The sequence below is a fragment of the Balearica regulorum genome, chromosome 29, assembly GCF_011004875.1.
Source record: "Balearica regulorum gibbericeps isolate bBalReg1 chromosome 29, bBalReg1.pri, whole genome shotgun sequence".
Classification (NCBI taxonomy): domain Eukaryota; kingdom Metazoa; phylum Chordata; class Aves; order Gruiformes; family Gruidae; genus Balearica; species Balearica regulorum.
This window is the reverse complement of record NC_046212.1, coordinates 1,580,203-1,605,947: the sequence shown is the minus strand read 5'-3', so window position 1 is coordinate 1,605,947 and position 25,745 is coordinate 1,580,203. Positions and strand designations below refer to the sequence as shown.

Genomic DNA, 25,745 nt, shown 5'->3' with positions numbered 1-25,745 from the left:
TGTGCTGCCTGGCTTCCCGGCAGAGCAGGCAGACGCAGAGCATAGGGGCCGTCTGCACTAGTGCCCTCCAGCCCAGCAACCCCCCCACTCCGGGGGCACGGCCCTGCCCCTTCTCTGGGGAGAGCTGGGTGGGGCCATGCTGCTGCCCCTCGCCGTGTCAGGCCAGAGGTGTTTGTGTCCCAGGGGTGGTGTTCAACGGGCCAGACCTTCGCAGAGGCTCTGGGCCCTGGGGCTTGCAGCTGTGCTGAGCACCAGGTTCCTCCTGGTGGCAAGTGAGCTCCTAAAGGGACCCCTGGTAAATAGGTGTGCCAACCTTGGGCTTTGGTAACAACAGCGTTCCCTGTTACAGAGACTGCAACACCCAGCAGAAGGGCAGGCAGGTCCTGAGGCTCCTGTTCCTGCTGTTTCCCATCCTGTCTGGTGAGTACCCCTGACCAAAAACGGTCCCCTCAGTCCTGGGGAGAGGGACCAGCTCCTGAGGAAAATAACCATCTCTTGACAATGTGATCCACAGCTATTGTCTACTGCTGGATCTCCACGGTGTGGGGAGAGGGAGTGCGGTGGGTAAGTGCCTCTTGCTGTGGGAAAGCCAAGGCCTGCAAAGGCTGTGCTTCTGCCCTCCTGCCTCCCCTGGGGACACGGGGCACATTTTTATGCCCGTCACCACTGAGGCAGAAAAGGCGTGGTGGGAGGGGGGCAGAGGCAGGGGGGAGGGGCACGTCTGTTTGTCCTCCAAACTCCTCAGTGCCTTGATGGGGTTCAACATGGAGCTGGTTCTCCTGGAGGGACCTTGGCAGAATGGCAGGGTGAAGTGTGGAGTACTTTGGTGGCAGGTGCTTTTGCTGCGTGCATCCCTCTTGGATAGCCTCGGGGGTCAGACGGAGACCCGAAGGATGCTCTGCCGAACATGGCTGGTCAAAGAGTCCAAGCTTTGGGTCGCGGTGTCTCCAAAGTGACTTGAAGCAGCAGGAAATTCTGCCAGCTCTCCCTAGGGGAGTCTCCTTTGGGAAGCTCTGGCAGTGCTGCTCGTGCTTGCTCCAGCGGAGTGCCTCTGCCAAGTGTCAGTTTTGGCAGTAAACGAGCTACTTACGGAGTGCATCCCACCCCCTCTTGATCTTGCAGGAGGCGCCAGGGCTTCCGGAAGCGGAGCTGCGGTCTCTGAGGTAAGAGTGCTTTCTCGCCAAGGACCGCACTCTGTGGAGCCATCGTGCTGCCTGCGTGCACTCGCTTCACGCCCGGGGCTCCTGACCTTCCCCGTCTACTACTCGCGGTGGTGGAAGGGAGCCCTTTGTAAACCAGAGGACAGAAAGGCTCTGGGGGATGGGGAGGGACCCAAGCCCACGGGACCCTTCTCTGCGTGGCGTTGGGAGCCTGCCTGCAGAGGCTGGGCAGCTGCTGGACAAGAGCTGCTTTCTCTTTGCCTCCAGGAACTCACAGGCTTGGCTGGAGCTGAAGATGCGGGAGCTCAAGGAGACGGTGGCTCAGGTGTCTGATGCAAAGGGGAACATAGTGCAGGCAGTGAGCGAGGTCCTTGAAGACCATGGTGTCCAAGAGGAGAAGAGAGAGGTAAGGGTGCTGGGGGTAGATGAGAGACCTGGCTCCCTTTCCAGGCTCCCTCCTGCGGCGTCCTCTTGGCACTCTCAAAGTCAGCACCTTTTCTGACAGGTCTTGCCTTGTGTTTTGTGACGCGGAGGTGCTCCTTGGCTCTGTGCTAGGACTGGGGGTTTATGCAGAACGGTCCGTGCGTGTGGTGGTGGTCACTGCCATCTCTCCCTTTACAATTCTTTCCCAGGAAATTCTGCGGTTGGCCCAGGCGGCAATTGAGAAGGCCCTTGACAGCTACCCCCAGAGGCGTGACTGGGCTCTGGAAGCCCTAGGTATGCAGAGAGAAAGTCTCGCTGCCCTCGGTTTGTGGACGGCACTCCCCCACAGTCTGCCAAGATCTGCTTTCAAGCCTGAGAAATGCATCCTAATGCACTGCTCCAACTCCTAATCTCTGTCCGCCTTCGTGTCAGGTGCCACCATTGATGAGAAGAGGACATCCAAGAGTTATGGTGGGCAAGGCAAGAAGACCTGGTGGCTTTTTCCATTTGCCTTCTCTTCTGCAAACCCTCCAGAGACAATCTTGCAGGTATCACAAGGGAAGTCCTGACTTGCGGTTCACCTCCTTGCTTTCGGATTGGTGGACCAAGTGCACAGCACTTCCCTTCAGCCCGGCCGCACCGCTCAGCCCTGCAGTCTGCACCGCGCTCCTGACCCCTGCGATTCCTGACGGCACTGCCCTCCCATCAGGAGGGGGACCGTGCTGAACCCAGCTGCTGTGACCTGCCCACCAGCCTTGGTTGCAGTTAGCCGAGGAACTTTGTCCTTGGCGGTCCCACTGCCAAACCGCAACTCGGAGAGTCCCTTTCCAGAGTGGGTGGGAGCGGTGGGGGGTGCTGAGCCACAGAAGCAGCGAGAGATGCTCCTCCGGGCCCCTGGACCTAAACCTGCATGACCAAGTCTGAAGCAGGGTCCAAGTCTGCACTGGAGCCGCAGCTGCAGGGCAGTCTTTGAAGGGCGATGGGGTGAGGTGCACTAGGGAGACCTGCCCTGCCTCTGCAGGCTCCAAGAAGGCAGAGCTGCCTTGGGAAAGGTGGTGGAGCCCAGAGGTTTTGGAGGAGCCCTTCCGTATTGCCCGGCTGCCCATCGACTCGTACCCATTTACGAGCAGGATTGCAGCCCACAGGCAAGGCAAGGTCTCTGCTTCTGGCCAAAGAGGCAGCTCCGTTGGCTCTTTGGCTGCCTTGCCGCTCATGGTCATGGCTTTCTGGTTTCAGCTCCGTATTGCCCCAGGCAGCTGCTGGGCTTTCCAAGGATCTCGAGGCCACGTGGTCATCCGTCTGCCTGAGCCAATCTGGCCAACGGCTTTCACCATCTGGCATATCTCCAAGGCAGTCTCTCCTTCCGGGGAAGTCAGCAGCGCCCCCAAAGAGTTTGCTGTCTCCGTAAGTCTTTGCCTTGTGCTTCTTGGCGGGGCCTGGCCCCAGGGAAAAGCTGTGCCAGAGCCGTGCTGCTCACGGCGCTTACTCTCAGACAGCTGTCTGGGGCCGGCTGCTGCAGAGCACCGCATCCCCTGGGGGGGCACTGGGGGCTCGTGGGGTTCTGCGCCTCTGGGGGCTTCTTCTCTGCTTTGTGGCCAAGGCTCCTGGAGCACGTGTGCTCAACGCCCCCTGACCCCAAGTCAGCCTAAGCTGTGCTAGACTACCGCTAGAGCCGAGGGAGGTGGGGAAGGGTTCCCGGGTTCAGCCTCGGCATGCCCTTTTGCCGACGCCCTGCTCGAGCCTGACCGGCTCCCTTTGTCTCTTGTCTTTGAGGGAGTGGATGAGGCAATGGCAGAAACGCTCCTGGGGACGTTCACCTACGACGTGCACAAGGAGATCGCTCAGACGTTCCATGTGCAGGTACCGCAAGAGCTGTGGGCAGGATGCCCGGGAAGAAGGCAGGGTTGTCCGCAAGCCCTTGGGGGGAAAGAGTGCAGAGGGTCACCCCAGCCAGCCTCTGCTCTCCCACGCTGCTTGCTCCTGTGGGGAGGACAGCAAGGGGAGAGCAAATGGGGCTTTGCTCTGCTGGCTGAGGCAGCTGACCCACCTTTGCAAGGGCTTTCCTTTTCCTCCGCGTAGCGAGCGTAGAGAAAGCAGCGGTGGGAAGGGGTGGAGGGAGGGAAACAGTCCCCCTCAGGGGAGACAGCAGGAGGGAGGACGGCAGAGGTCTTCCCCCTCAGCGGGACTCTTCCCGTGTCCCAGAGCAGCCCAGGCAGCAAAACGCCTCCGCTTTCCACAGCTCCCCTCAGCAAGCCTCGGAGGCCAGAGCTTTGCTTTCTAGGCACAGAGGGTGCCTCCGTGGCCCTGTCAAAGAGGGGTCTGGTTGCCCTGGCTTCCTCCTTTGCCGGGGCTGCCGTATGGTCCTCAGCAGGGGGAGCGCGGGCAGAGGGGGCGCCGGTGATGCGCTGAGGCTCTTGCCACCTGCGTCATGATGGCTCCCCCCATTTCTTTACAGAAGGAGCTTTGAAGCTTTGGCTTCACTCACAGTGCCCTAAGCTTTTGGCTTCACTCACAGTGCCCTAAGCACTGCCCCTGTAACCAATGTGTTTAACTTTTTAACCATGGTGATGGGATCAAGATGAGATTATTAGCAGTAATAAGGAATGAGAAAAACATTTTAGGAATGAGAACCTGAGAGGTTGGTATGTACCATGGAACTGATAAACTGCATTATTGGTACGTGAGCCAAATAATATTTCATTTTTTGTCAAAATCATGTCCTTTGAGTGAACTTTGTTCATTATAATCTCATTATAATACCAAAACACACCTCCATGCTAAAAGTTACCCACCTCCAAGGTACGACCACCCCTCACTGGGCATGCTCTCTGAATTTCTTTAAGTCTATAGCTTTAAAAGCAAAGCGAGAAAGTTTTACACCAATCATAACGAAGTAACTATGTAACTATGTGATGTAATTGTGACCATGTGTGTATTGAGAATATAAATATGTGCGTGTTCGTAGGCTAGGTATGCACGTTAGGTGGAACTATCCCCCGTGCATCCAGCGCTGCAATAAAGAATGCCTGCCTTTTAACACTACATTGGTGTTACGAGGTTTATTCCCGGATTTCGGTGACAGTTTCTGGCGACCCAGATGGGACTCTGCTTTTGAACCTCGACGGATCCGTGGGATCGCAGGATCTCCAGCCGGCACCGGGGAATTCTCGGGGAGAACCTCCGATCCCCGGACCGAAGAGCTCTGAGCAAGACCCCTGGGAGAGGTAAAGGCATTCTTATTTGATTTGAATATTGTTTTTTTGAATATTTGCTCTTACCATCGTGGCGGGACAGGCCCGCACCAAGAGCACAAGTTGAAGGCCTTATTCAAGGAGCCCCGTGGCTCACCGGGACAGGCCCACATTGGGACAGGCCCGCACCGGGACAGGCCCGCACTGGGACAGGCCCACACTAGGTTCAAGGAGCCCGTGGCTCACCGGGACAGGCCCACATTGGGACAGGCCCGCACCGGGACAGGCCCGCACTGGGACAGGCCCACACTAGGTTCAAGGAGCCTGTGGCTCTCCGGGACAGGCCTCCCACTGGGGAGGGGAAGCCTCCAAGGTTGGGATTTCCGGTGGCAGCAGAAATCCCTGGGATTTCCAGTGGCAGGGGAAATCCCTGAGGGAGCTCTAACACGAGTTGGAGTCCCTCTGACTAGTGCTTGTGATAGTGCACAATCACAACCACTGAGTCCTTGAGAGATGGGTACTTTTCCGAGTAAGAAATCAATCCCACAAAAAACACCACTGGGATGTATTTTGGAACATTGGAAAAATCTGGGAAACATTGATCCTTTGACTCGGAAACAGTTGATTGAATATTGTAATCACTGGTGGCCACTGTATATTTTAGAGAATGGGGAAAAGTGGCCGGAAAACGGGACGTTGCAGTATAACACAATTTTGCAACTAATGTTATTTTGTAAAGGGAAGGTAAATGAAATGAAATGGCATATGTGGATTTGTTTTTCACACTGCGAAATTATCCGGAATGGCAAAGGCAATGTGAATTGATTCCATCTAGTTCTGTGATAATGGCATTAAAGGGGCAGGAACCCGGTAAAGATTTGAAAACAGGTTGCTCATCTTGTGATATTGGTAAACAATGTTTTAAATGTGAATTTAAAGATGATGATATTGAATTATTGGTTGCACCTCGCAGGAGGTTAGGAAACGATCAAGGGGATCAAAATCTAGGGGCCAATAATGCTTCCGCCCCTCCTGTGGAAGAGGAGGCGGAAGGATTTAGCCCAATTGCTGGGAGAACAGGAGGAAGAGGGGGAGGAAACGGACTAACTCCCCTCCAGGCCCCTCTTCGACAGGCTGTTGGCAACGAGGGTCCGGTAATGGTGAAAGTCCCCTTCTCCATAACCGATTTAAGAGCATGGAAAGAAACTGCAGGCACCTATCGGGATGACCCAGAAAGAGTTGCCAAAGTAATGGAAACAATAATTAGAACCCAAAATCCTGATTGGGAAGATTTGCAAGTAATATTGGATACATTATTGGAAGACACTGAAAAGAAAATGGTATTAAACACAGCCCGAAAACAAGTAGAAAGTGCCCATGCTAATGGAAATATACAAGGATCGGTGGACCAGAATTTTCCATCCACAAACCCTAAATGGGACCCTAATCAGCTGGGGCCCAGAAGAATGTTGACTAGGTACCAGAAGTGGATTTTATTTGGCGTTAGACATGCAATGCCAAAAGCAATTAATTGGTCTAAATTATATGAAGTAAGACAAGAATTAAATGAATCCCCTTCGGCCTTTATGGAAAGACTGAAGGTGACTGCTAGAAAATATACCAATCTGGACCCAGAGAAACCCGAGGAAGCTTTACAATTGGCCTCTATATTTGTGGGACAATCAGCCCCAGACATAAGGAAAAACCCTCCAGAAACTGGAAGGGGCTGAGTCCAGAGACTTAGGTAAAATGCTTGAAGTAGCCTGGGCTGTGTATAACAACAGAGAAAAAGAAAAAGAAGTCAGACAAATGCAAAGGGATGGAAAATTCTGGCAATCTTGACCGAGAATAATAAACATGTAAAGCAAAACTCAGCTATAAATGAGCAGAGGGTGTTGGTGCGACAGGGCGAAAAGAGAACTGGCCTTTCTTGAAACTGTTAAAATTTAAGCTGGGAAAACAGTGGGTAACACATCAATTTTTATATATGCCCGAATGTCCATTGCCTTTATTGGGGCGGGATTTATTAAGCAAATTAAAGGCACAAATTATTTTTAAAGATGGAGAAATTAGATTACTAATACCAGAATCAAAAGCTATAGAGGCGAGAGTGTTTATGTTACAGGATTCCCCCAAGGAGGAACAGATTCCAGAAGTAGTGGACAATGCAGTCATCCCCCTGGTATGGGCAAATGGAGTTCCGGGACGATGCAAACTGGCAGAACCGGTAAAGGTGACTTTAAAACCTGGAGCCAAGCCGGTAAGACAAAAACAGTACCCTCTCAAATGGGAAGCCCGAAAGGGGCTAGAGGAATTAATCACAGAATTTTTAGAATATGGGCTGTTAGTAGAATGTGAATCAGAATATAATACCCCTATATTACCAGTAAGGAAATCAGGAGGCAGGGAATATCGAATAGTTCAGGATTTAAGGGCCATAAATCAGATAGTTCAAGATACACACCCAGTAGTGGCCAATCCATATACCTTGCTGACATCTCTGAGGGAGGAACATAAATGGTTTACTGTGCTGGATTTAAAGGATGCCTTCTTTTGCATACCTCTGGATACGAAAAGTCAAGGCATATTTGCCTTTGAATGGAAGAGTCCCACTACAGGAAGGAAAACACAATTAACATGGACTGTACTTCCACAAGGATTTAAAAATAGCCCCACAATATTTGGAAACCAATTGGCAAAGGAATTAGAAATGTGGAAGAAACAGAATCAAGGAGGAGGCATATTACTACAATATGTGGATGACATCCTGATAGCAGCAGAAAGTAAAGAAACATGTTTTGAAATGACTATCAGTTTATTGAATTTCCTGGGCCAGGGAGGATATAGAGTCTCCAGAAACAAGGCTCAGATAGGGAAAGAAGCAGTGATTTATTTGGGATTTGAGATATCGCAAGGACAAAGACAATTGGGAAATGAAAGGAAAGAAGCCATTTGTCAGATTCCCGAACCTAACAGCCCAAAGGAACTGAGAGCCTTTTTGGGAATGATTGGATGGTGCTGACTCTGGATTTTAAATTATGGACTGTATGTGAAAGCCCTATATGAAGCCCTGAAAGAATCTAAAGATCAATACCTGACTTGGACACCTGAATGCCATAAATCATTTAAAGAACTCAAAAAGGCATTGATGACGGCCCCTGCACTGGGTCTACCTGATCTAACCAAACCTTTTGAGCTGTTTGTACACGAAAGGCAACCTCTGGCCCTTGGAGTGCTGGCGCAGCGGCTGGGATCTTGGAAGCGACCGGTGGGGTACTTCTCCAAACAACTTGACACTGTGAGTAAAGGATGGCCGGGATGTTTGCGTGCCGTGGCAGCAACGGTGCTGCTGATTCAGGAAGCCCGAAAATTGACTATGGGCCAAAGAATAGTGGTATATGTACCGCATATGGTAATAACTGTCTTAGAACAAAAGGGGGGTCATTGGTTATCCCCTAGCAGAATGTTGAAATATCAGGTTGTCCTATTGGAACAAGATGATGTGGAATTAAAAACCACAGCAATTGTAAATCCAGCAATGTTCCTGTCAACAGCAAATCCTACTGAGAAATTGGAACATGACTGTCTGTTAACCATTGAACAAGTTTATTCCAGCAGACCGGACCTGAAGGACGAACCCTTGGAGAATCCTGATCTGGAACTGTTCACGGATGGAAGCAGTTTTGTGCAAGAAGGAAGGCGAATGGCCGGGTATGCTGTTGTTACCATCGACAAGATATTGGAGTCAGGGACACTACCTGCAAACACATCAGCACAGAAAGCAGAATTGGTGGCGCTGAAGCAGGCCTTACGAATGGCTGAAGGGAAAAGAGTAAACATATGGACTGATTCCAAATATGCATTTGGTGTGATCCATGCTCATGGAGCCATATGGAAAGAAAGAGGGCTGTTATCAGCCCAAGGATCACCTATAAGACATAAGGAGGAAATTCTTCAGCTCCTGCAAGATGTGCAAAAACCAAAGGAAGTGGCCGTAATGCATTGCAAAGCTCATCAATTTGGTCAGACGGCTGTCAATATAGGTAATCGGTTGGCGGATAAAGCTGCAAAAGAGGCTGCAGAACGAGGTATCCTTGCACTGGTACCAGTAAAACAGGTAAAAATTCCAAATGTAAAAGTAAGATATGGTAAATTAGACGAACAATTGGCAGAGCATTTAAAGGCATCCCAAAATGCAGAAGGATGGTGGGTAACACCAGAAAATCAGGTAATAGTGACCCCACAAATTATGTTGAAACTTACAAAAGAGCAACATGAGCAGACGCATTGGGGTGTAGATGCTATGGTTACAAATTTGAAAACATTTGTAGTGTGCGTAGGAATGACAGGAATAATTAAGTCAATAATAGCTAAGTGCCCGATCTGTCTTAAAAATAATCCTTTAAACCAGAGGAAAGCACCTTTAGGAGTAACAAAGCAGGGTAATTCCCCAGGAGATTATTGGCAAATCGATTTTTCTGAATTACCCAGACAAAATGGGTATAGATATCTGCTGGTACTGATTGATACGTTTTCCGGATGGCCGGAGGCTTTTCCTTGTCGCACCAACAAAGCGAGAGAAGTGGTTAAAATATTGTTAAAAGAAATAATACCAAGGTTTGGGGTACCATTGGGCATGTCTTCTGATAGAGGACCACATTTTGTAGCAGAAATAGTCCAGCAAGTAAGTAAAATTCTGGGGATAAAATGGGACTTACACACTCCCTGGAGACCGCAATCAAGCGGGAAGATTGAAAGAATGAATCAGACTTTGAAAAGACAAATAAGTAAAATTTGCCAAGAAACATCTTTGAAATGGCCACAGGCCTTGCCATTAGCTCTGTTAAGAATAAGAATCCAACCAAGATCTAAAGACGGTGTAAGTCCATATGAAATATTATATGGCAAACCCCTCCAAACTCCTTTAATCCCAGGGGACATGAGGGTAACAGGGGAAACAGATTTGAAAACATATCTGATTTCTTTAGGAAAGACCCTCGAAGCGCTCAGAAGATATATTGTGCTGACCAGACCGCTTGCTCTTGATACGCCTGTACATCCATACCAGCCGGGTGACTTTGTGTATATAAGAACATGGAGTTCTGAACCACTCCAAGAAAAGTGGAAGGGACCCTTCCAGGTACTGTTGACAACTTATACCGCAGTTAAGGTAGAAGGAGTGGAGCCGTGGGTTCATTATACTCGAGTAAAGAAGGCACCATCAGAGCAGTGGACATCTATGCAAAAAGGACCTTTGAAACTTAGACTGTGTAGAAAATTTGACAAGGAACTGGAAAGCTAAAAGAACTGGTTTTCAAAATGGAAAATTTATAAAGGGTTTGCATGTTATGTGTTGAACTATGAATATTATGAATTGTTTGATTGGGTTAATAACACTTTTTTTGTGTTTTGTCGCTGATCTGTAGCCAAAGAAATACAGAATGGCCATGGTCCCAAGCTATGATGGGACCATATCTCAAAGACCGTTCCCCAAATTTAGCCACTGTGGTAATGCATGAATCTGAAGTTTACCACCCACCTGAGTGGGAATGGGACAGAAAGGACTGGGTCCGTGTCTTAACAGGAACAATTGGAGAAAAAAATCCAAGTAGGATGCAGAAAGATGGAAGGATCTCTTCATGAGAAAGCTTCTTCAGTTACCATCACCGGAAATCTATTAGACCCTAGTTCTAATCTTACAACGAGACTCTGTCCCACCACAGACTGGAAATGTAACAAACAAGATTCTCTCATTACGTGTTGCCGCCAGCAGAATGTCGGTAATTACTCCTTAGACCCTAGTACCAATAATGTTGAAATCACCAAATTCTGTATTAAGGAACAAGGAGATTGTTGGCACAATTTTACTTTGACTAAGCCAGTTTATGTGATATGCAATTGGAGACCTAATCCATTGACAGGAGGATTACAAAGCCTTACATTCAAATTCAAGATAAATGTTGTAACTAAACCCCTAGTGATGCTTGTTGCAATAGTCACGCACGCTGGCACAGATACCCTTTTTACGTTAACTAGTAAAAGTGAAGTCACCCCCTCTTTTATGGTACCACAAGGGAATGACATCACAATAAGATGCAGATTAATCACTAAATCTCGCATTGAACCTATAAACAGTTATGAAAATGGATCACATGGCCCTATTTTGTGTAAAGATCAAAATTTAGACTGTTGGTTAAATTTGACTACTGTACAATACTCCCGTAAAGTGATATGTGGTAAAAATAACACCAAATACTGGGGAGAACTTAAAATAGACGTTATAATACCTACTACCCAACCAATTGTTGCGCTTAACCTGAAAATCTTTGAAATTGGACCATACGTGATCAGAAATACAGGCTTGCAACAAATGTTGTTTAACCCGGCATGGTCTCTCAAACAAGTTGAATTGTCAATGCAAAACAATGTTTCAGATATTCAACCAGCTTGTTCACCTTTCTTAAAAATCTCATATGAGGGGTGGACAACCTGGCTACAAAAACGAACTCTTACTACGAAAAGAACACAAAGAGACTTGACCGGTGTTTTGGGAACAGGATTGGGAGTTTTAAATAGCATTGATTCAGAAGTAATAATGAACAAATTGGCAGCCTCAATTAGTGATTTGGCTAGATTACAACAACCTTTACGATCCTCTTTACTGGCTTTAGGAACTAACCAGTGGCTATTGTCAAGTATATTACCCACATGGGAAAGAATAAATGTAAGGGACCACGAGTTAATTACGGACGCACTTGGGGTGATCCAAAATAACCTCTCCTTGGCTCTCAGTTGCATTCAGGCTCAATTATGGATGCAGTCGGTGGCTGCCTCAATTATAAGAGAAGGCGAAGAAGGCACTCTCCCTACTGAAATTAGGAAAATAATTTGGGACAGTGCTACTGATTTTGAGAAAGAACTCCAGTCCTGGTGGAGCCTGGTAAACTTTACTTATGATCCTGTTACAAACACAGCTACAACTTTTGTGCTCACTATATCTAATGCTACTAAATACTCAATTTATCCCATCATTGCATTAGGGATAAACCATAACGGAACTATACTCTATCCTTCCGAGCATAGAGTATGGACCCGAAAGATGAATGAAAAATGGCAAACTGTTAATTTGGAATCTTGCATCGTGCGGGAACAACAAGGATTTGTCTGTGAAGGTAATGCAATTGAGGCACAAAATATTTGTTTGGACACTAAACAAAATATTTGCCATTTTGAGGTTCATCCTAACGAAAACCCTAATAACTGTTCATCATAACGTGAAAGAAATACATCGAGTTTTTGAAAGAGTGCAGAGAGATGCAGAACTTAAATGGTGGGACACACTTTTCGGATGGTCGCCTACTGCTACAGGCATCCTAAACAAGTTGTGTCGCCCCATCGTGATTCTTTTAACATTGGTTTTGATCAGTATGACCTTGTCAATAATATTATATATCATAACTTGGAAAATGATGAATCGGTTAACACATCTGAAAAAAACAAATTATTCGTGAAACTTCTCTCACTCATATGATCATCCAAGCTGTTGTGAAACAGCAAAATAAACAAACAATCCCAGAGTTTCCTCCAACACATAGAAAATAATTAGTATAGTGGAAGTATTGAAAAGGTGATTATTTCAAAACTTCCAAAGGGGGGATTGTAACCGATGTGTTTAACTTTTTAACCATGGTGATGGGATCAAGATGAGATTATTAGCAGTAATAAGGAATGAGAAAAACATTTTAGGAATGAGAACCTGAGAGGTTGGTATGTACCATGGAACTGATAAACTGCATTATTGGTACGTGAGCCAAATAATATTTCATTTTTTGTCAAAATCATGTCCTTTGAGTGAACTTTGTTCATTATAATCTCATTATAATACCAAAACACACCTCCATGCTAAAAGTTACCCACCTCCAAGGTACGACCACCCCTCACTGGGCATGCTCTCTGAATTTCTTTAAGTCTATAGCTTTAAAAGCAAAGCGAGAAAGTTTTACACCAATCATAACGAAGTAACTATGTAACTATGTGATGTAATTGTGACCATGTGTGTATTGAGAATATAAATATGTGCGTGTTCGTAGGCTAGGTATGCACGTTAGGTGGAACTATCCCCCGTGCATCCAGCGCTGCAATAAAGAATGCCTGCCTTTTAACACTACATTGGTGTTACGAGGTTTATTCCCGGATTTCGGTGACACCCCAACGCAGTCACACGATCCCAGAAGGTACAAGACTTCACGTACTTCCATTAAAAAACACAAGAGCAACTATGCCCTGCAACAGTTCTGAGCGGCCTCATTATCTTTACACCTTCCTGTCAGGTTTATTTCTGGCATTGTTGCCAAAAGAGTCGTCACTGTGTTTCTCACAGCTCGCACCTTCTTTAGCAAATGCTGCTGCAGGATCTGTCGCAGCCTCTAGGGGAAGGTTCCTTTTGCTTTGATGCGTCCCGGGAAGATGCTCCTGAAGAGCTGAGGGAAGTAACCCAGTGGGAAACCCAAAATTCTTGACACGGTGTCAGGGTCTTTGGCCATGAAGAAGCCATGAGTGATGCTTCACAGTGATGCTTAAACGTAATGTTAAAACTCCTCTGAGCGTACAAACTCTCTCTCTCTCTCCTCTTATATGTAGACTCCTTTATGCAGAGTCTTCCTGTATTCCATTCAACTCTACGTTGTCCCTTTCTGAGTGACTCTAATGTTGAAAAGAAAGTAACAGAAGCATCCGTTCCCTGCTGGGAGACATTTTTGTTTGCTAAGATAAGTTTCTTCCCTGTGTACCTTCTCTTCAGGATAGAAGAGGGTAACTCTCTTGCCCCTCTGACTGTTAAGATGATCTCTCAAAAGGTAGATTCGTTAAAGGGTGATTGACTCTTGTCAACGATGAAATGCATGTATAAATCCCATGTAGATGTTTTCTCCACTGCACTTAACGGGAGATTAAGTCTAGGCAGCAGAGAGAGCCCTTTCCCATTTAGTCTTGGCACAAGTAGACTAAGAGACACTTTCTTTTCCCTTAGGTTTCTTAACCCACCTCCTTTTTACGAACATTTGCACCCACGTCAGCTGTGGTAGAGGTTTCCCTAAATGCGCTTCATTTATCTTCCTCTCGTGTAAAGGCAATTACGACTAAGTGTGGTGGGCTGTCCCTGGCTGGACAGCAGGTGCCACCCAAAGCCGCTCTATCACTCCCCCTCCTCGGCGGGACAGGGGAGAGAAAACATAGCAAAAGGCTCGTGGGTCGAGATAAGGGCAGGGAGATCAGTCTGCAATTACCGTCACGAGCAAAACAGACTGAGCTTGGGAAAATTAATTTATTACCCATCAAACTCATTACTCAGTCGAGTAATGAGAAGCAAAACCAACTCTTAAAAACACCTTCCCCCCACCCCTCCCTTCTTCCCGGACTAAACTTCACTCCTAATTTTCTCTGCCTCCTTCCCCCGAGCAGTGCAGGGGGATGACGAATGGGGGTGCCGTCAGTTCATCACACGTTGCGTCTGCCGCTCCTTCCCTACGCTGAAATGGCCAAGACCTTGGGAGGGGATGTAGCCAGGAACGCTGACCCATGCTGACCAAAGGGATAGGATATTCCTGCCTCCAAACTGGGCAGGAGCCAGGTCTGAGGCGGAGCCATTGTGGGGTGTGCACAGGCAGAAGGGAAAGCAGCAGCCACCTCCCTCCGACCCGTCAGCGGACATTCATTGACAAGGTCGCACACTTGTTCTACAGTCACAGACTTCTTTATTCTCCTTCCTGCTTTATCTCAAAAGAGCTGGGACCTCACTGGGCGGCTCCCAAAGGCGGCCGCCAGCTTTGGTGGCAGGACCCAGTCAAGGATGTCCCCCTTCAGCACAACCACGATGAGGATGGCGATCTGGAGGAAGGCGAGGAACAGAAGAAGTCTCCTGGGGGACAGGAGAGGGGTCAGGCAGAGCAGGGGCCAAATTTCTCTCCGCTCTTTCCAGACACCCTCTTCAAATGCCACCGTGGGACCATGCACCATGCCGGGCACAACACTCCCCGCTCAGGACTGGAGTGAGGGGCCCGGGCATCTCTCTCAGCTCTACTGTCCGTCTCCCCAGTGGGCCCCCAAATGCCCCCTTATGCACACCCCCCCCCCCCCCAAGCTAGGATGAAAAGACATGCTGGAACATTTCATCCCGGAGAAGTCCCAAGCTGCCTAATGCCCTTGGGACCAGTGGCACGGGCACCCCACTGCCTGTGGAAGAGCCCCGGCACCGCGAGCCCCCCGGGCAACTCACCTCAGCCAAGAAGTGACGCCATGCCTCCTTGACGCCAGCTGCTCCTCCTACAGGCCAAGGCAGAGTGGGGACATGTGTTGGGGTGTGCGAGGGGGCCGAGGTTTGGGGGCTCAGAGCCCCTCCCTCGTCCCCGCTGAGACCAGTGCCCTCATGTTCCTCGGGCACAGAGCAGACCCTTCCCTCCCCAAGGCCCACGGCGGGCTTGTCTGTCCTACCAGCCGCAGGGCCACCATCTCCTGCATCAGCGACTCCTCTGGTGGTTCTGCCTGCACCTTCTTCCCCCTGCTACAGAAAGCATGGGGTTGTGGGCTGTGAGAAGAGACCTCGGCCAGCATGGTGACCCCCCCAGGTGGTGGCCAACAGGGAGCCGGGGTGCTGCCCAGCCTCAGCTGCTCAGCACCCCCCATCCCGCTGCCACAGGTTTCAATCAGGGACCCATTGCCACTCACAAAGCTCTTGGCTCTCGGAGGCATTCCCGTCTCTCCTGGAGGTGCTGGAGCTTGTTCCTGAGCAGCTGGAAAAGCAAAGGGCCCGCTCAAGAGTCCATGCCACGCTCGCTCTGAGGGGGCTTTAACCTCACAAACGTGTTGAGCCCCCATCCCTCCTGTCCACAGTACCTTCTTGACCTCAACTTGCTCCTGCAGAGCTTTTGTCAGCTCTGACCACTGGTCCATCTGCAAAGCAAGCGGGACACATTGCAGGGAGCCGTGGTGGAAAGGGCATCCCCAGTCAGTCCCCACCCAGGGCATGGGCAAGTCACGCCAGGGCCAGGGTGGCAGGCACCCGGCTGTCCTGGGACTAGCACCATTGCCCAGCAGCTCTGGACACTCCCCGAGGGACTGATGGATCTGGCTCACAGACCTTGAAAAGCTCCGGCACTGCTGTGCCTCCCTCTGCCTTTCCCTGAAAGAGGTCTGCCTGCGAGAGAAAGGGGAACAGGAACCTCTCCAGGAGGGGCAGGGGGTGGACGAGGACCCCCGTGGCACCGGCAAGAGCCCACCGCCAGACTACCCGGCACCCCCCTCCCAATCCAGAGGCCCCAGCCCTCCGTCACGGATGCCATTGAGGCCCAAAGGAACGCTCCTCCCCAGCCACAGCACTGCCGCGGCTGCTGGGCTGCACGGCCCCAGCACTGGCACCCCCCTCCCTGACTCTGTCAGGACGGGCCTCCTTCTCCCCTCTACCTTCTGCACCTCTTCCACGCTCACGCCTGCCTCCCCGTTCTCCATCTGAAAGTGCTCCTGCGGGAGAGGAGGGGAAGAGGAGCAGCCGTCAGGGCACGGGCACACTCCCACGAGTGCACTGCCCTCCGCCTTATCCCCTCCCGGCTCCCTTCGGGCACTGCCTTGGCCCTCGCGTCCCCTCTCCTTCCCAGCCCTGCAGGCACTGCGGGCAGACAGAGGGACCCCCAGGCCCAACTCTGGACATGGTCCACACCTGGACCATGCTCTCGGTGACCCTGCTCGAGCAGGGGCAAGTGCACGAGACAAGATGATGTCCAGAGGTGCCTTCCAACCTCAACGCGTCTGGGATTCTGTGAACTCACCTTTGTCTGGGCCACCAGCCCCTCCAGCTCCTGGAGCTCCTGGCGGTTGTTTTGGAAACACCGCGCCACATCACAGTTCTGGGAAGAGGAGCCGGAAACAGGCACTGAGCCCCTGACACAGCCCCAGCCACCGCTGCTGGCCGACACGGGCGCAGGCGGGGACACTGACCTGTTTGCTGAGCGCCTCCACGGCTTCCCTCAGCTCCTGCTGCTTCTTCCCCTGCGTGGGCAAAGGAGGGGTCAGGGGCTCAGCTCTCGCAGCCCCAGCCCCCGGGGGCAAGGGGAACGCTCCACACCTACCAGACACCGCAGCAGCTCCTTGTGCCTTACGGACTCCGCAGAACACTGGGCCAGGCGCTCCCGGAGCATGCGGAGGTCTGCCTTCACCGCTTCTGCCTGCATGGCTGCACCTGCGCGGCGGGAGCCAGCAGGGTGTGAGGGGCACGGGCGCGGGCACTGTCAGGCACGCACACTGGCGGGGACAGTCCCCGAGCACAGGCGCGCACACGCTCTCTCACGCGCAGGACACGGCCACGCAGATGCACGGTCAGGGCTGCCCAGGGCTGCCACGGGAGCCTCCCCCCAGAGAGGAGCACCGTCAGCCGCCTGCGCTCGCGCACCTGCAGCCCCCGCAGCCAGCGGTGCTGTGCGTGCACGTGCACTAGCTGTGTGCTCGTCTCGGCCTGCGGCAGCTGGGTGTGGAGCACGTGGCAGGAGGTGGTGTGGGGGGCTGAGGAGAGAAGGAGCTTCCCCTGCCCTGCTATGCCAGGCGCTCACGGGGCCCCTCCTGCCCTGGGGCGTCTGCCACGCCACCTCCAGCATCCACATCCTACCCTGTGAGCTCAATACACCCCCAGCCCCGCGATCCCCTTCCTCTTGGTCTCCCCCTTACCAACCCCAGCAGCACACGTGCCTCGGTCCAGGCAGCTGCCTTCCCCCCGCCGCTGGCAGACACACACAGACCCCCGGGCAAGGGCTGCGGGGACCGTGGGCATACTGAGCCCTCACCTCCTCTTCTCTGTCGGGTGCCTTCCACTGCACGGCGGACACAGGACAGGTCGTTGGCGACTACTCTCCAAACTCCTGCCCAGTAGCACCGAGGTTGGGTTCTCCTCCAAATGCTCCCCCGCCTCTGGGAGCAGCTCCCTTTCTACCTGCCAGGGCGCCCGTCTCACAAAGGCACAGTGACATGCCAGTGACACGGCACTGCTGCCCACTGTGACACGGCCACCACCTCCCTGGGGCTGGCGCCCAGAGCTGAGGCGGGGCCCAGCGGCCACCACGGGGAAACAGGGCGTCACTCTCAGCACCCACTCTTAGCATGCAGGCGGGAGCGACTGCGGGTGCCGCCTGTCGGCGTCTCCCCGTGGGGTTTGCCCGTTCCTTGACCATCCGGCTGTCACAGCTCCCCACCCCAGCACCAGGCATGAGCCAGGCTGTGCACGGCCTCCCAGCAGGCACACGCAGACACTCACACGCAGGCGCATGCACCACGGGTGTGCACCACAGATGTGCACGGACGGCCACTCCGCGTGGGCTCCAGCACAGAGCTCAAGCACCCAGCCCCCGAACTACAGCCCGGGAAGGGGAAAAAGAAAGACTATCCCTCTGCTCTAGCCCGGGCAGACACCGTGCTTGCAGACTCCCAAGCGGAATGCGGTCTCTCCCGTGCTCAGAGAGCCGCGGCTGCCAGCAGGCATGGGGTCATGCTGGAACACCTCCAAGAGTGTGCCTGCCACGGGGCAGGTTTCTTTCTGAAGGGACTGCAGTGACGGTGGCTGTGGGTAAGGCCACGCTGGAGCAGGTGCACCTCGAGGCGACTGTGACTGTGGCTAAGTCTATGCTGCAGCAGGTATAGCCCTGGAGAGACTGTGGCTCGTAGGTCAGGCTCCACTTGGAGCAGGTGCAGCCCTAAGGGACTGCAGCCTGTGGATAAGTCCAAGCCGGAGCAGGGGCAAGGGGAGGAGTTCATCGCAATGTTAGACCCGATGGTCTGGCCCAGAGGGACCAGGGGTGGAGACTGTAATGGAAATGCTTTTAAATGGTTGTAACCCATGATTTGAGTTGCGTGTTAGAGGAATTACCATAGCAGGAACCACCTGAACCAACGGAGGACAAGCCTTACAAGAAGCAGTGCAAGTGCAGCAGTGGACCTGACCTGAGCTGCTTTGGTGCCCAGGAGCTCCACACAACACACCACCTCTCCCCTCCTGAGTGACTGCCGTAAGAGATGGAGCCCAGAGTCATGGGCTGAATGAACTCAACGGACATTGAGGGACACTTTACAAGGGTAGTCCATAGACTAAGGGACATATGATATGCCTAATTTGCACATTATATCAGAGGAAGAGAAGGGGAGGTGGTGGTGAATGAGGATGTATTGGATAGCGCGGGACCCGAGCCTGATGTAAGTGGTATGGAGTAAGGGGTGGATAAAGGCCTGGTTTCTGTAAGATGAACGCACGGCTTTTGCTTTCCTTATTAAAGCGTCTTTATCTCAACCCATGAGTTTTCTCACTGTCACTCTTCCGACTCTCTCCTCCTTCGTGCCGGGGGGTGGGGGGGGCGGGTCGGGGGCGGGTGGGAGCGAGCGAGTGAGCGGCCGCGTGGTGATTAGCTGCCACTGGTGTAAAACCAGGACAATGGGGACAGGGGCCTGCTGGGCTGTGGTGCCACCAGGGATGGGAGCCTGGGGAGGCGGGAGACGTGGGCCGTGGAGCTGTGGGGAGGGAGAAGGGCAGGGGCTGTGGGGCTGTGGTGTGGGAGGGTGGCTGTGGGGGTTGTGGGGAGCATTGGGGAGGGAGGAAGGGAGGGGGCTTGGAAGGGTCTAGGGGTCTGTGGGTGAGCGTGTTTGCTGGCCTCAGTGTAAATGAGTCCCCGGCTGCTGGAGCCTGAGTAGCCTCAGACACGCTTACCGGGGTGGCCTGCACGTTGCTGAATGGTTGCCGAAAAGGTGGAGTAAAAACCGACCGTGGTGGTTCCACCCGATTCTACAGCTTCATAAATACTGCGGGGACAGAGGGAGGGTGGGAGGCCAGGTGAGGCTGGCACGCAGGGACCTGGCTTGCGGCAGGCAGGGTGGCGGCGCCCAGTGCCTTGCAGATGAGACTGGGCCTGGCCTGGAGAGGCTGCGCGGAGCAGCACGCAGGGCAAGACCCTCTCCCTGTGCCCCAATGCACGCACCCGAGGTGAGCACATGGAGGTGGAGATAGAAAAGACTTTATTGGAGGGGGCTGTCAAAAGGGCAGGGTTGTAGCAGGAGGGGCAGAACTGGCCCTGGTCAATTCGCTTGCGCTTGCAGCCCAGAAAGCCAACCGTATCTGAGAATCATAGAACCATAGAATGGTTTGGGTTGGAAGGGACCTTAAAGATCATCTAGTTCCAACCCCCCTGCTGTGGGCAGGGACACCCTCCACTAGACCACGTTGCCCAGAGCCTCATCCAACCTGGTCTTAAACACGCCCAGGGATGAGGCTTCCACAACCTCTCTGGGCAACCTGTTCCAGTGCCTCACCACTCTAACAGTAAAGAATTTCTTTCTAACATCTAATCTAAATCGACCCTCCTTCAGCTTAAACCCGTTACCCCTTGTCCTGTCACTACGCTCCCTGATAAACACCCCCTCCTGGGTCGCCCCTCTGAGGTCATCATGGGCATCACCAGCCGGCTCTTGTGAGGTCATAACCTGCTGCCCTCCGTAAAACCCCACGCTGCAGAGGTGGGCAGCAGCGCGAAGCAGAGCGCTTTCAGCAGCAAGCGGATGCCTGGAGAAGAGGTGCCTGGGTCTCGGGAGAAGAGCAGGCTTTTCCCTCCTCCTGGCCAGTGTGCTGCTATTGCAGGGATCTCAGCCAGGATGGGCAGGTGGGTGCAGTGGGGCCCAGAAAGCAGGGAGGGATCCGGCCAGAAGCCTTGTGTGCTGCCTGGCTTCCCGGCAGAGCAGGCAGACGCAGAGCATAGGGGCCGTCTGCACTAGTGCCCTCCAGCCCGGCAGCCCAGCAACCCCCCCACTCCGGGGGCACGGCCCTGCCCCTTCTCTGGGGAGAGCTGGGTGGGGCCATGCTGCTGCCCCTCGCCGTGTCAGGCCAGAGGTGTTTGTGTCCCAGGGGTGGTGTTCAACGGGCCAGACCTTCGCAGAGGCTCTGGGCCCTGGGGCTTGCAGCTGTGCTGAGCACCAGGTTCCTCCTGGTGGCAAGTGAGCTCCTAAAGGGACCCCTGGTAAATAGGTGTGCCAACCTTGGGCTTTGGTAACAACAGCGTTCCCTGTTACAGAGACTGCAACACCCAGCAGAAGGGCAGGCAGGTCCTGAGGCTCCTGTTCCTGCTGTTTCCCATCCTGTCTGGTGAGTACCCCTGACCAAAAACGGTCCCCTCAGTCCTGGGGAGAGGGACCAGCTCCTGAGGAAAATAACCATCTCTTGACAATGTGATCCACAGCTATTGTCTACTGCTGGATCTCCACGGTGTGGGGAGAGGGAGTGCGGTGGGTAAGTGCCTCTTGCTGTGGGAAAGCCAAGGCCTGCAAAGGCTGTGCTTCTGCCCTCCTGCCTCCCCTGGGGACACGGGGCACATTTTTATGCCCGTCACCACTGAGGCAGAAAAGGCGTGGTGGGAGGGGGGCAGAGGCAGGGGGGAGGGGCACGTCTGTTTGTCCTCCAAACTCCTCAGTGCCTTGATGGGGTTCAACATGGAGCCGGTTCTCCTGGAGGGACCTTGGCAGAATGGCAGGGTGAAGTGTGGAGTACTTTGGCGGCAGGTGCTTTTGCTGCGTGCATCCCTCTTGGATAGCCTCGGGGGTCAGACGGAGACCCGAAGGATGCTCTGCCGAACATGGCTGGTCAAAGAGCCCAAGCTTTGGGTCGCGGTGTCTCCAAAGTGACTTGAAGCAGCAGGAAATTCTGCCAGCTCTCCCTAGGGGAGTCTCCTTTGGGAAGCTCTGGCAGTGCTGCTCGTGCTTGCTCCAGCGGAGTGCCTCTGCCAAGTGTCAGTTTTGGCAGTAAACGAGCTACTTACGGAGTGCATCCCACCCCCTCTTGATCTTGCAGGAGGCGCCAGGGCTTCCGGAAGCGGAGCTGCGGTCTCTGAGGTAAGAGTGCTTTCTCGCCAAGGACCGCACTCTGTGGAGCCATCGTGCTGCCTGCGTGCACTCGCTTCACGCCCGGGGCTCCTGACCTTCCCCGTCTACTACTCGCGGTGGTGGAAGGGAGCCCTTTGTAAACCAGAGGACAGAAAGGCTCTGGGGGATGGGGAGGGACCCAAGCCCACGGGACCCTTCTCTGCGTGGCGTTGGGAGCCTGCCTGCAGAGGCTGGGCAGCTGCTGGACAAGAGCTGCTTTCTCTTTGCCTCCAGGAACTCACAGGCTTGGCTGGAGCTGAAGATGCGGGAGCTCAAGGAGACGGTGGCTCAGGTGTCTGATGCAAAGGGGAACATAGTGCAGGCAGTGAGCGAGGGTCCTTGAAGACCATGGTGTACAAGAGGAGAAGAGAGAGGTAAGGGTGCTGGGGGTAGATGAGAGACCTGGCTCCCTTTCCAGGCTCCCTCCTGCGGCGTCCTCTTGGCACTCTCAAAGTCAGCACCTTTTCTGACAGGTCTTGCCTTGTGTTTTGTGACGCGGAGGTGCTCCTTGGCTCTGTGCTAGGACTGGGGGTTTATGCAGAACGGTCCGTGCGTGTGGTGGTGGTCACTGCCATCTCTCCCTTTACAATTCTTTCCCAGGAAATTCTGCGGTTGGCCCAGGCGGCAATTGAGAAGGCCCTTGACAGCTACCCCCAGATGCGTGACTGGGCTCTGGAAGCCCTAGGTATGCAGAGAGAAAGTCTCGCTGCCCTCGGTTTGTGGACGGCACTCCCCCACAGTCTGCCAAGATCTGCTTTCAAGCCTGAGAAATGCATCCTAATGCACTGCTCCAACTCCTAATCTCTGTCCGCCTTCGTGTCAGGTGCCACCATTGATGAGAAGAGGACATCCAAGAGTTATGGTGGGCAAGGCAAGAAGACCTGGTGGCTTTTTCCATTTGCCTTCTCTTCTGCAAACCCTCCAGAGACAATCTTGCAGGTATCACAAGGGAAGTCCTGACTTGCGGTTCACCTCCTTGCTTTCGGATTGGCGGACCAAGTGCACAGCACTTCCCTTCAGCCCGGCCACACCGCTCAGCCCTGCAGTCTGCACCGCGCTCCTGACCCCTGCGATTCCTGATGGCACTGCCCTCCCATCAGGAGGGGGACCGTGCTGAACCCAGCTGCTGTGACCTGCCCACCAGCCTTGGTTGCAGTTAGCCGAGGAACTTTGTCCTTGGCGGTCCCACTGCCAAACCGCAACTCGGAGAGTCCCTTTCCAGAGTGGGTGGGAGCGGTGGGGGGTGCTGAGCCACAGAAGCAGCGAGAGATGCTCCTCCGGGCCCCTGGACCTAAACCTGCATGACCAAGTCTGAAGCAGGGTCCAAGTCTGCACTGGAGCCGCAGCTGCAGGGCAGTCTTTGAAGGGCGATGGGGTGAGGTGCACTAGGGAGACCTGCCCTGCCTCTGCAGGCTCCAAGAAGGCAGAGCTGCCTTGGGAAAGGTGGTGGAGCCCAGAGGTTTTGGAGGAGCCCTTCCGTATTGCCCGGCTGCCCATCGACTCGTACCCATTTACGAGCAGGATTGCAGCCCACAGGCAAGGCAAGGTCTCTGCTTCTGGCCAAACAGGCAGCTCCGTTGGCTCTTTGGCTGCCTTGCCGCTCATGGTCATGGCTTTCTGGTTTCAGCTCCGTATTGCCCCAGGCAGCTGCTGGGCTTTCCAAGGATCTCGAGGCCACGTGGTCATCCGTCTGCCTGAGCCAATCTGGCCAACGGCTTTCACCATCTGGCATATCTCCAAGGCAGTCTCTCCTTCCGGGGAAGTCAGCAGCGCCCCCAAAGAGTTTGCTGTCTCCGTAAGTCTTTGCCTTGCGCTTCTTGGCGGGGCCCGGCCCCAGGGAAAAGCTGTGCCAGAGCCGTGCTGCTCACGGCGCTTACTCTCAGACAGCTGTCTGGGGCCGGCTGCTGCAGAGCACCGCATCCCCTGGGGGGGCACTGGGGGCTCGTGGGGTTCTGCGCCTCTGGGGGCTTCTTCTCTGCTTTGTGGCCAAGGTTTCCGGAGCATGTGTGCTCAACGCCCCCTGACCCCGAGTCAGCCTAAGCTGTGCTAGGCTACCGCTAGAGCCGAGGGAGGTGGGGAAGGGTTCCCGGGTTCAGCCTCGGCATGCCCTTTTGCCGACGCCCTGCTCGAGCCTGACCGGCTCCCTTTGTCTCTTGTCTTTGAGGGAGTGGATGAGGCAATGGCAGAAACGCTCCTGGGGATGTTCACCTACGACGTGCACAAGGAGATCGCTCAGACGTTCCATGTGCAGGTACCGCAAGAGCTGTGGGCAGGATGCCCGGGAAGAAGGCAGGGTTGTCCGCAAGCCCTTGGGGGGAAAGAGTGCAGAGGGTCACCCCAGCCAGCCTCTGCTCTCCCACGCTGCTTGCTCCTGCGGGGAGGACAGCAAGGGGAGAGCAAATGGGGCTTTGCTCTGCTGGCTGAGGCAGCTGACCCACCTTTGCAAGGGCTTTCCTTTTCCTCCACGTAGCGAGCGTAGAGAAAGCAGTGGTGGGAAGGGGTGGAGGAAGGGAAACAGTCCCCCTCAGGGGAGACGGCAGGAGGGAGGACGGCAGAGGTCTTCCCCCTCAGCGGGACTCTTCCCGTGTCCCAGAGCAGCCCAGGCAGCAAAACGCCTCCGCTTTCCACAGCTCCCCTCAGCAAGCCTCTGAGGCCAGAGCTTTGCTTTCTAGGCACAGAGGGTGCCTCCATGGCCCTGGCAAAGAGGGGTCTGGTTGCCCTGGCTTCCTCCTTTGCCGGGGCTGCTGTATGGTCCTCAGCAGGGGGAGCGCGGGCAGAGGGGGCGCCGTCGATGCGCTGAGGCTCTTGCCACCTGCGTCATGATGGCTCCCCCCATTTCTTTACAGACGGAGCTTCCCAGGACCTTTCGCTCCATCACATTCCAGGTGCACAGCAACTGGGGAAACCCAGAGTACACCTGTGTGTACCGAGTACAGGTTCACGGGAAGACGGCGAGCCACAACGACCGCCCGCAGGCCCAAGAGCTCCTTTAGGAAGAAAAATAAAAGAAAAAGGAGATGTTTGGCAGCTTGACGTGTGCGCGTGTTCCTTGGGAGAGATCTTCCAGGGAGCTTCCAGCATCTTGTGCCTCTAGTGGGGAAGGGAGCTTTCTCTCTCAGGAGGAGGATGCTCGTGGTCCAAGGGACTTTGCACCCTTGTCAGGAGGATAAAGGATGGAAAACACCTAGGTGGGACAGGCTGCAAGGGACACAGGGAAGGGGAATGGGGCTTGAAGGACAAGCAGCCCGATGGTTCAGCTCAAGCTTCCGCAGCCCAGGCTCGCTCACCAAAGCTCCAGTGTCACTGGGAGAAAGCAGAATCGCTGATGGGTCAGAGGGAGGTAGCTGCTGCTTTCCCTTCTGCCTGTGCACACCCCGCAATGGCTCCGCCTCAGACCTGGCTCTTGCCCGGTTTGGAGGCAGGAATATCCCTTTGGTCAGTGTGGGTCAGTGTTCCGGGCTACATCCCCTCGCAAGATCTTGCCCGTCCACAGTCTAGTGGGGGTGGGGTGGGGGGTGGAGGAGGGGGGGGAATGTGGGAGAGACAGCCTTGATGCTGTGGCAGCACTGCTCAGTAGTAGCCAAAACACTGGTGTGTTATCAACACCTTGCTAGCTACCAACACAAAGCACAGCACCGTGAGAGATGCTTTGGGGAAAATTACCTCCCTCTCAGTCAGATGCAACACAGCAGGGGGTGTGGAGGCAGGCAGTTGCCGTGGGTGTCTGTGGCTGAGGCAGTGTCTGAAGCGGTTTGGGGCAGTTGTGGGGTATTTGATGATAAACAGCTAATAGCTGAGGAGAGCTGGGGTGCCCAGGGATGACCACGGAATCATAGAACCATAGACTCTTCCAGGTTGGCAAAGACCTCTAAGATCATCAAGTCCAACCGTCAACCCAACAGCACCATGTCTACTAAACCATGTCCGAAGTGCCACGTCTACAGGTTCTTTGAACACCTCCGGGGTCAGGGATGGTGACTCCACCACCTCTCTGGGCAGCCTGTTCCAATGCCTGACCACTCTTTTGGTGAAGCAATTT

General features: G+C 53.5%; 1 protein-coding gene and 2 long non-coding RNA genes across 3 annotated transcripts; all 3 read left to right on the top strand.

The window, feature by feature from the left end:
* Positions 1–380: 380 nt before the first annotated feature.
* Positions 381–1,517, top strand: LOC142598614 (uncharacterized). Its single transcript, XR_012832693.1, has 3 exons — positions 381–420; positions 1,123–1,163; positions 1,428–1,517. It is a non-coding gene; the product is annotated as an uncharacterized LOC142598614 (long non-coding RNA).
* A 19,376-nt stretch (positions 1,518–20,893) lies between these two features.
* Positions 20,894–22,030, top strand: LOC142598590 (uncharacterized). Its single transcript, XR_012832689.1, has 3 exons — positions 20,894–20,933; positions 21,636–21,676; positions 21,941–22,030. It is a non-coding gene; the product is annotated as an uncharacterized LOC142598590 (long non-coding RNA).
* Positions 22,031–22,054: 24 nt separating this feature from the next.
* Positions 22,055–24,699, top strand: LOC142598595 (SUN domain-containing protein 3-like). Its single transcript, XM_075737569.1, has 6 exons — positions 22,055–22,080; positions 22,180–22,391; positions 22,530–22,645; positions 23,334–23,501; positions 23,871–23,957; positions 24,553–24,699. The coding sequence occupies exons 1-6, from the start codon at positions 22,055–22,057 to the stop codon at positions 24,697–24,699; spliced, it is 756 nt and encodes a 251-aa protein (XP_075593684.1).
* Positions 24,700–25,745: the final 1,046 nt, after the last annotated feature.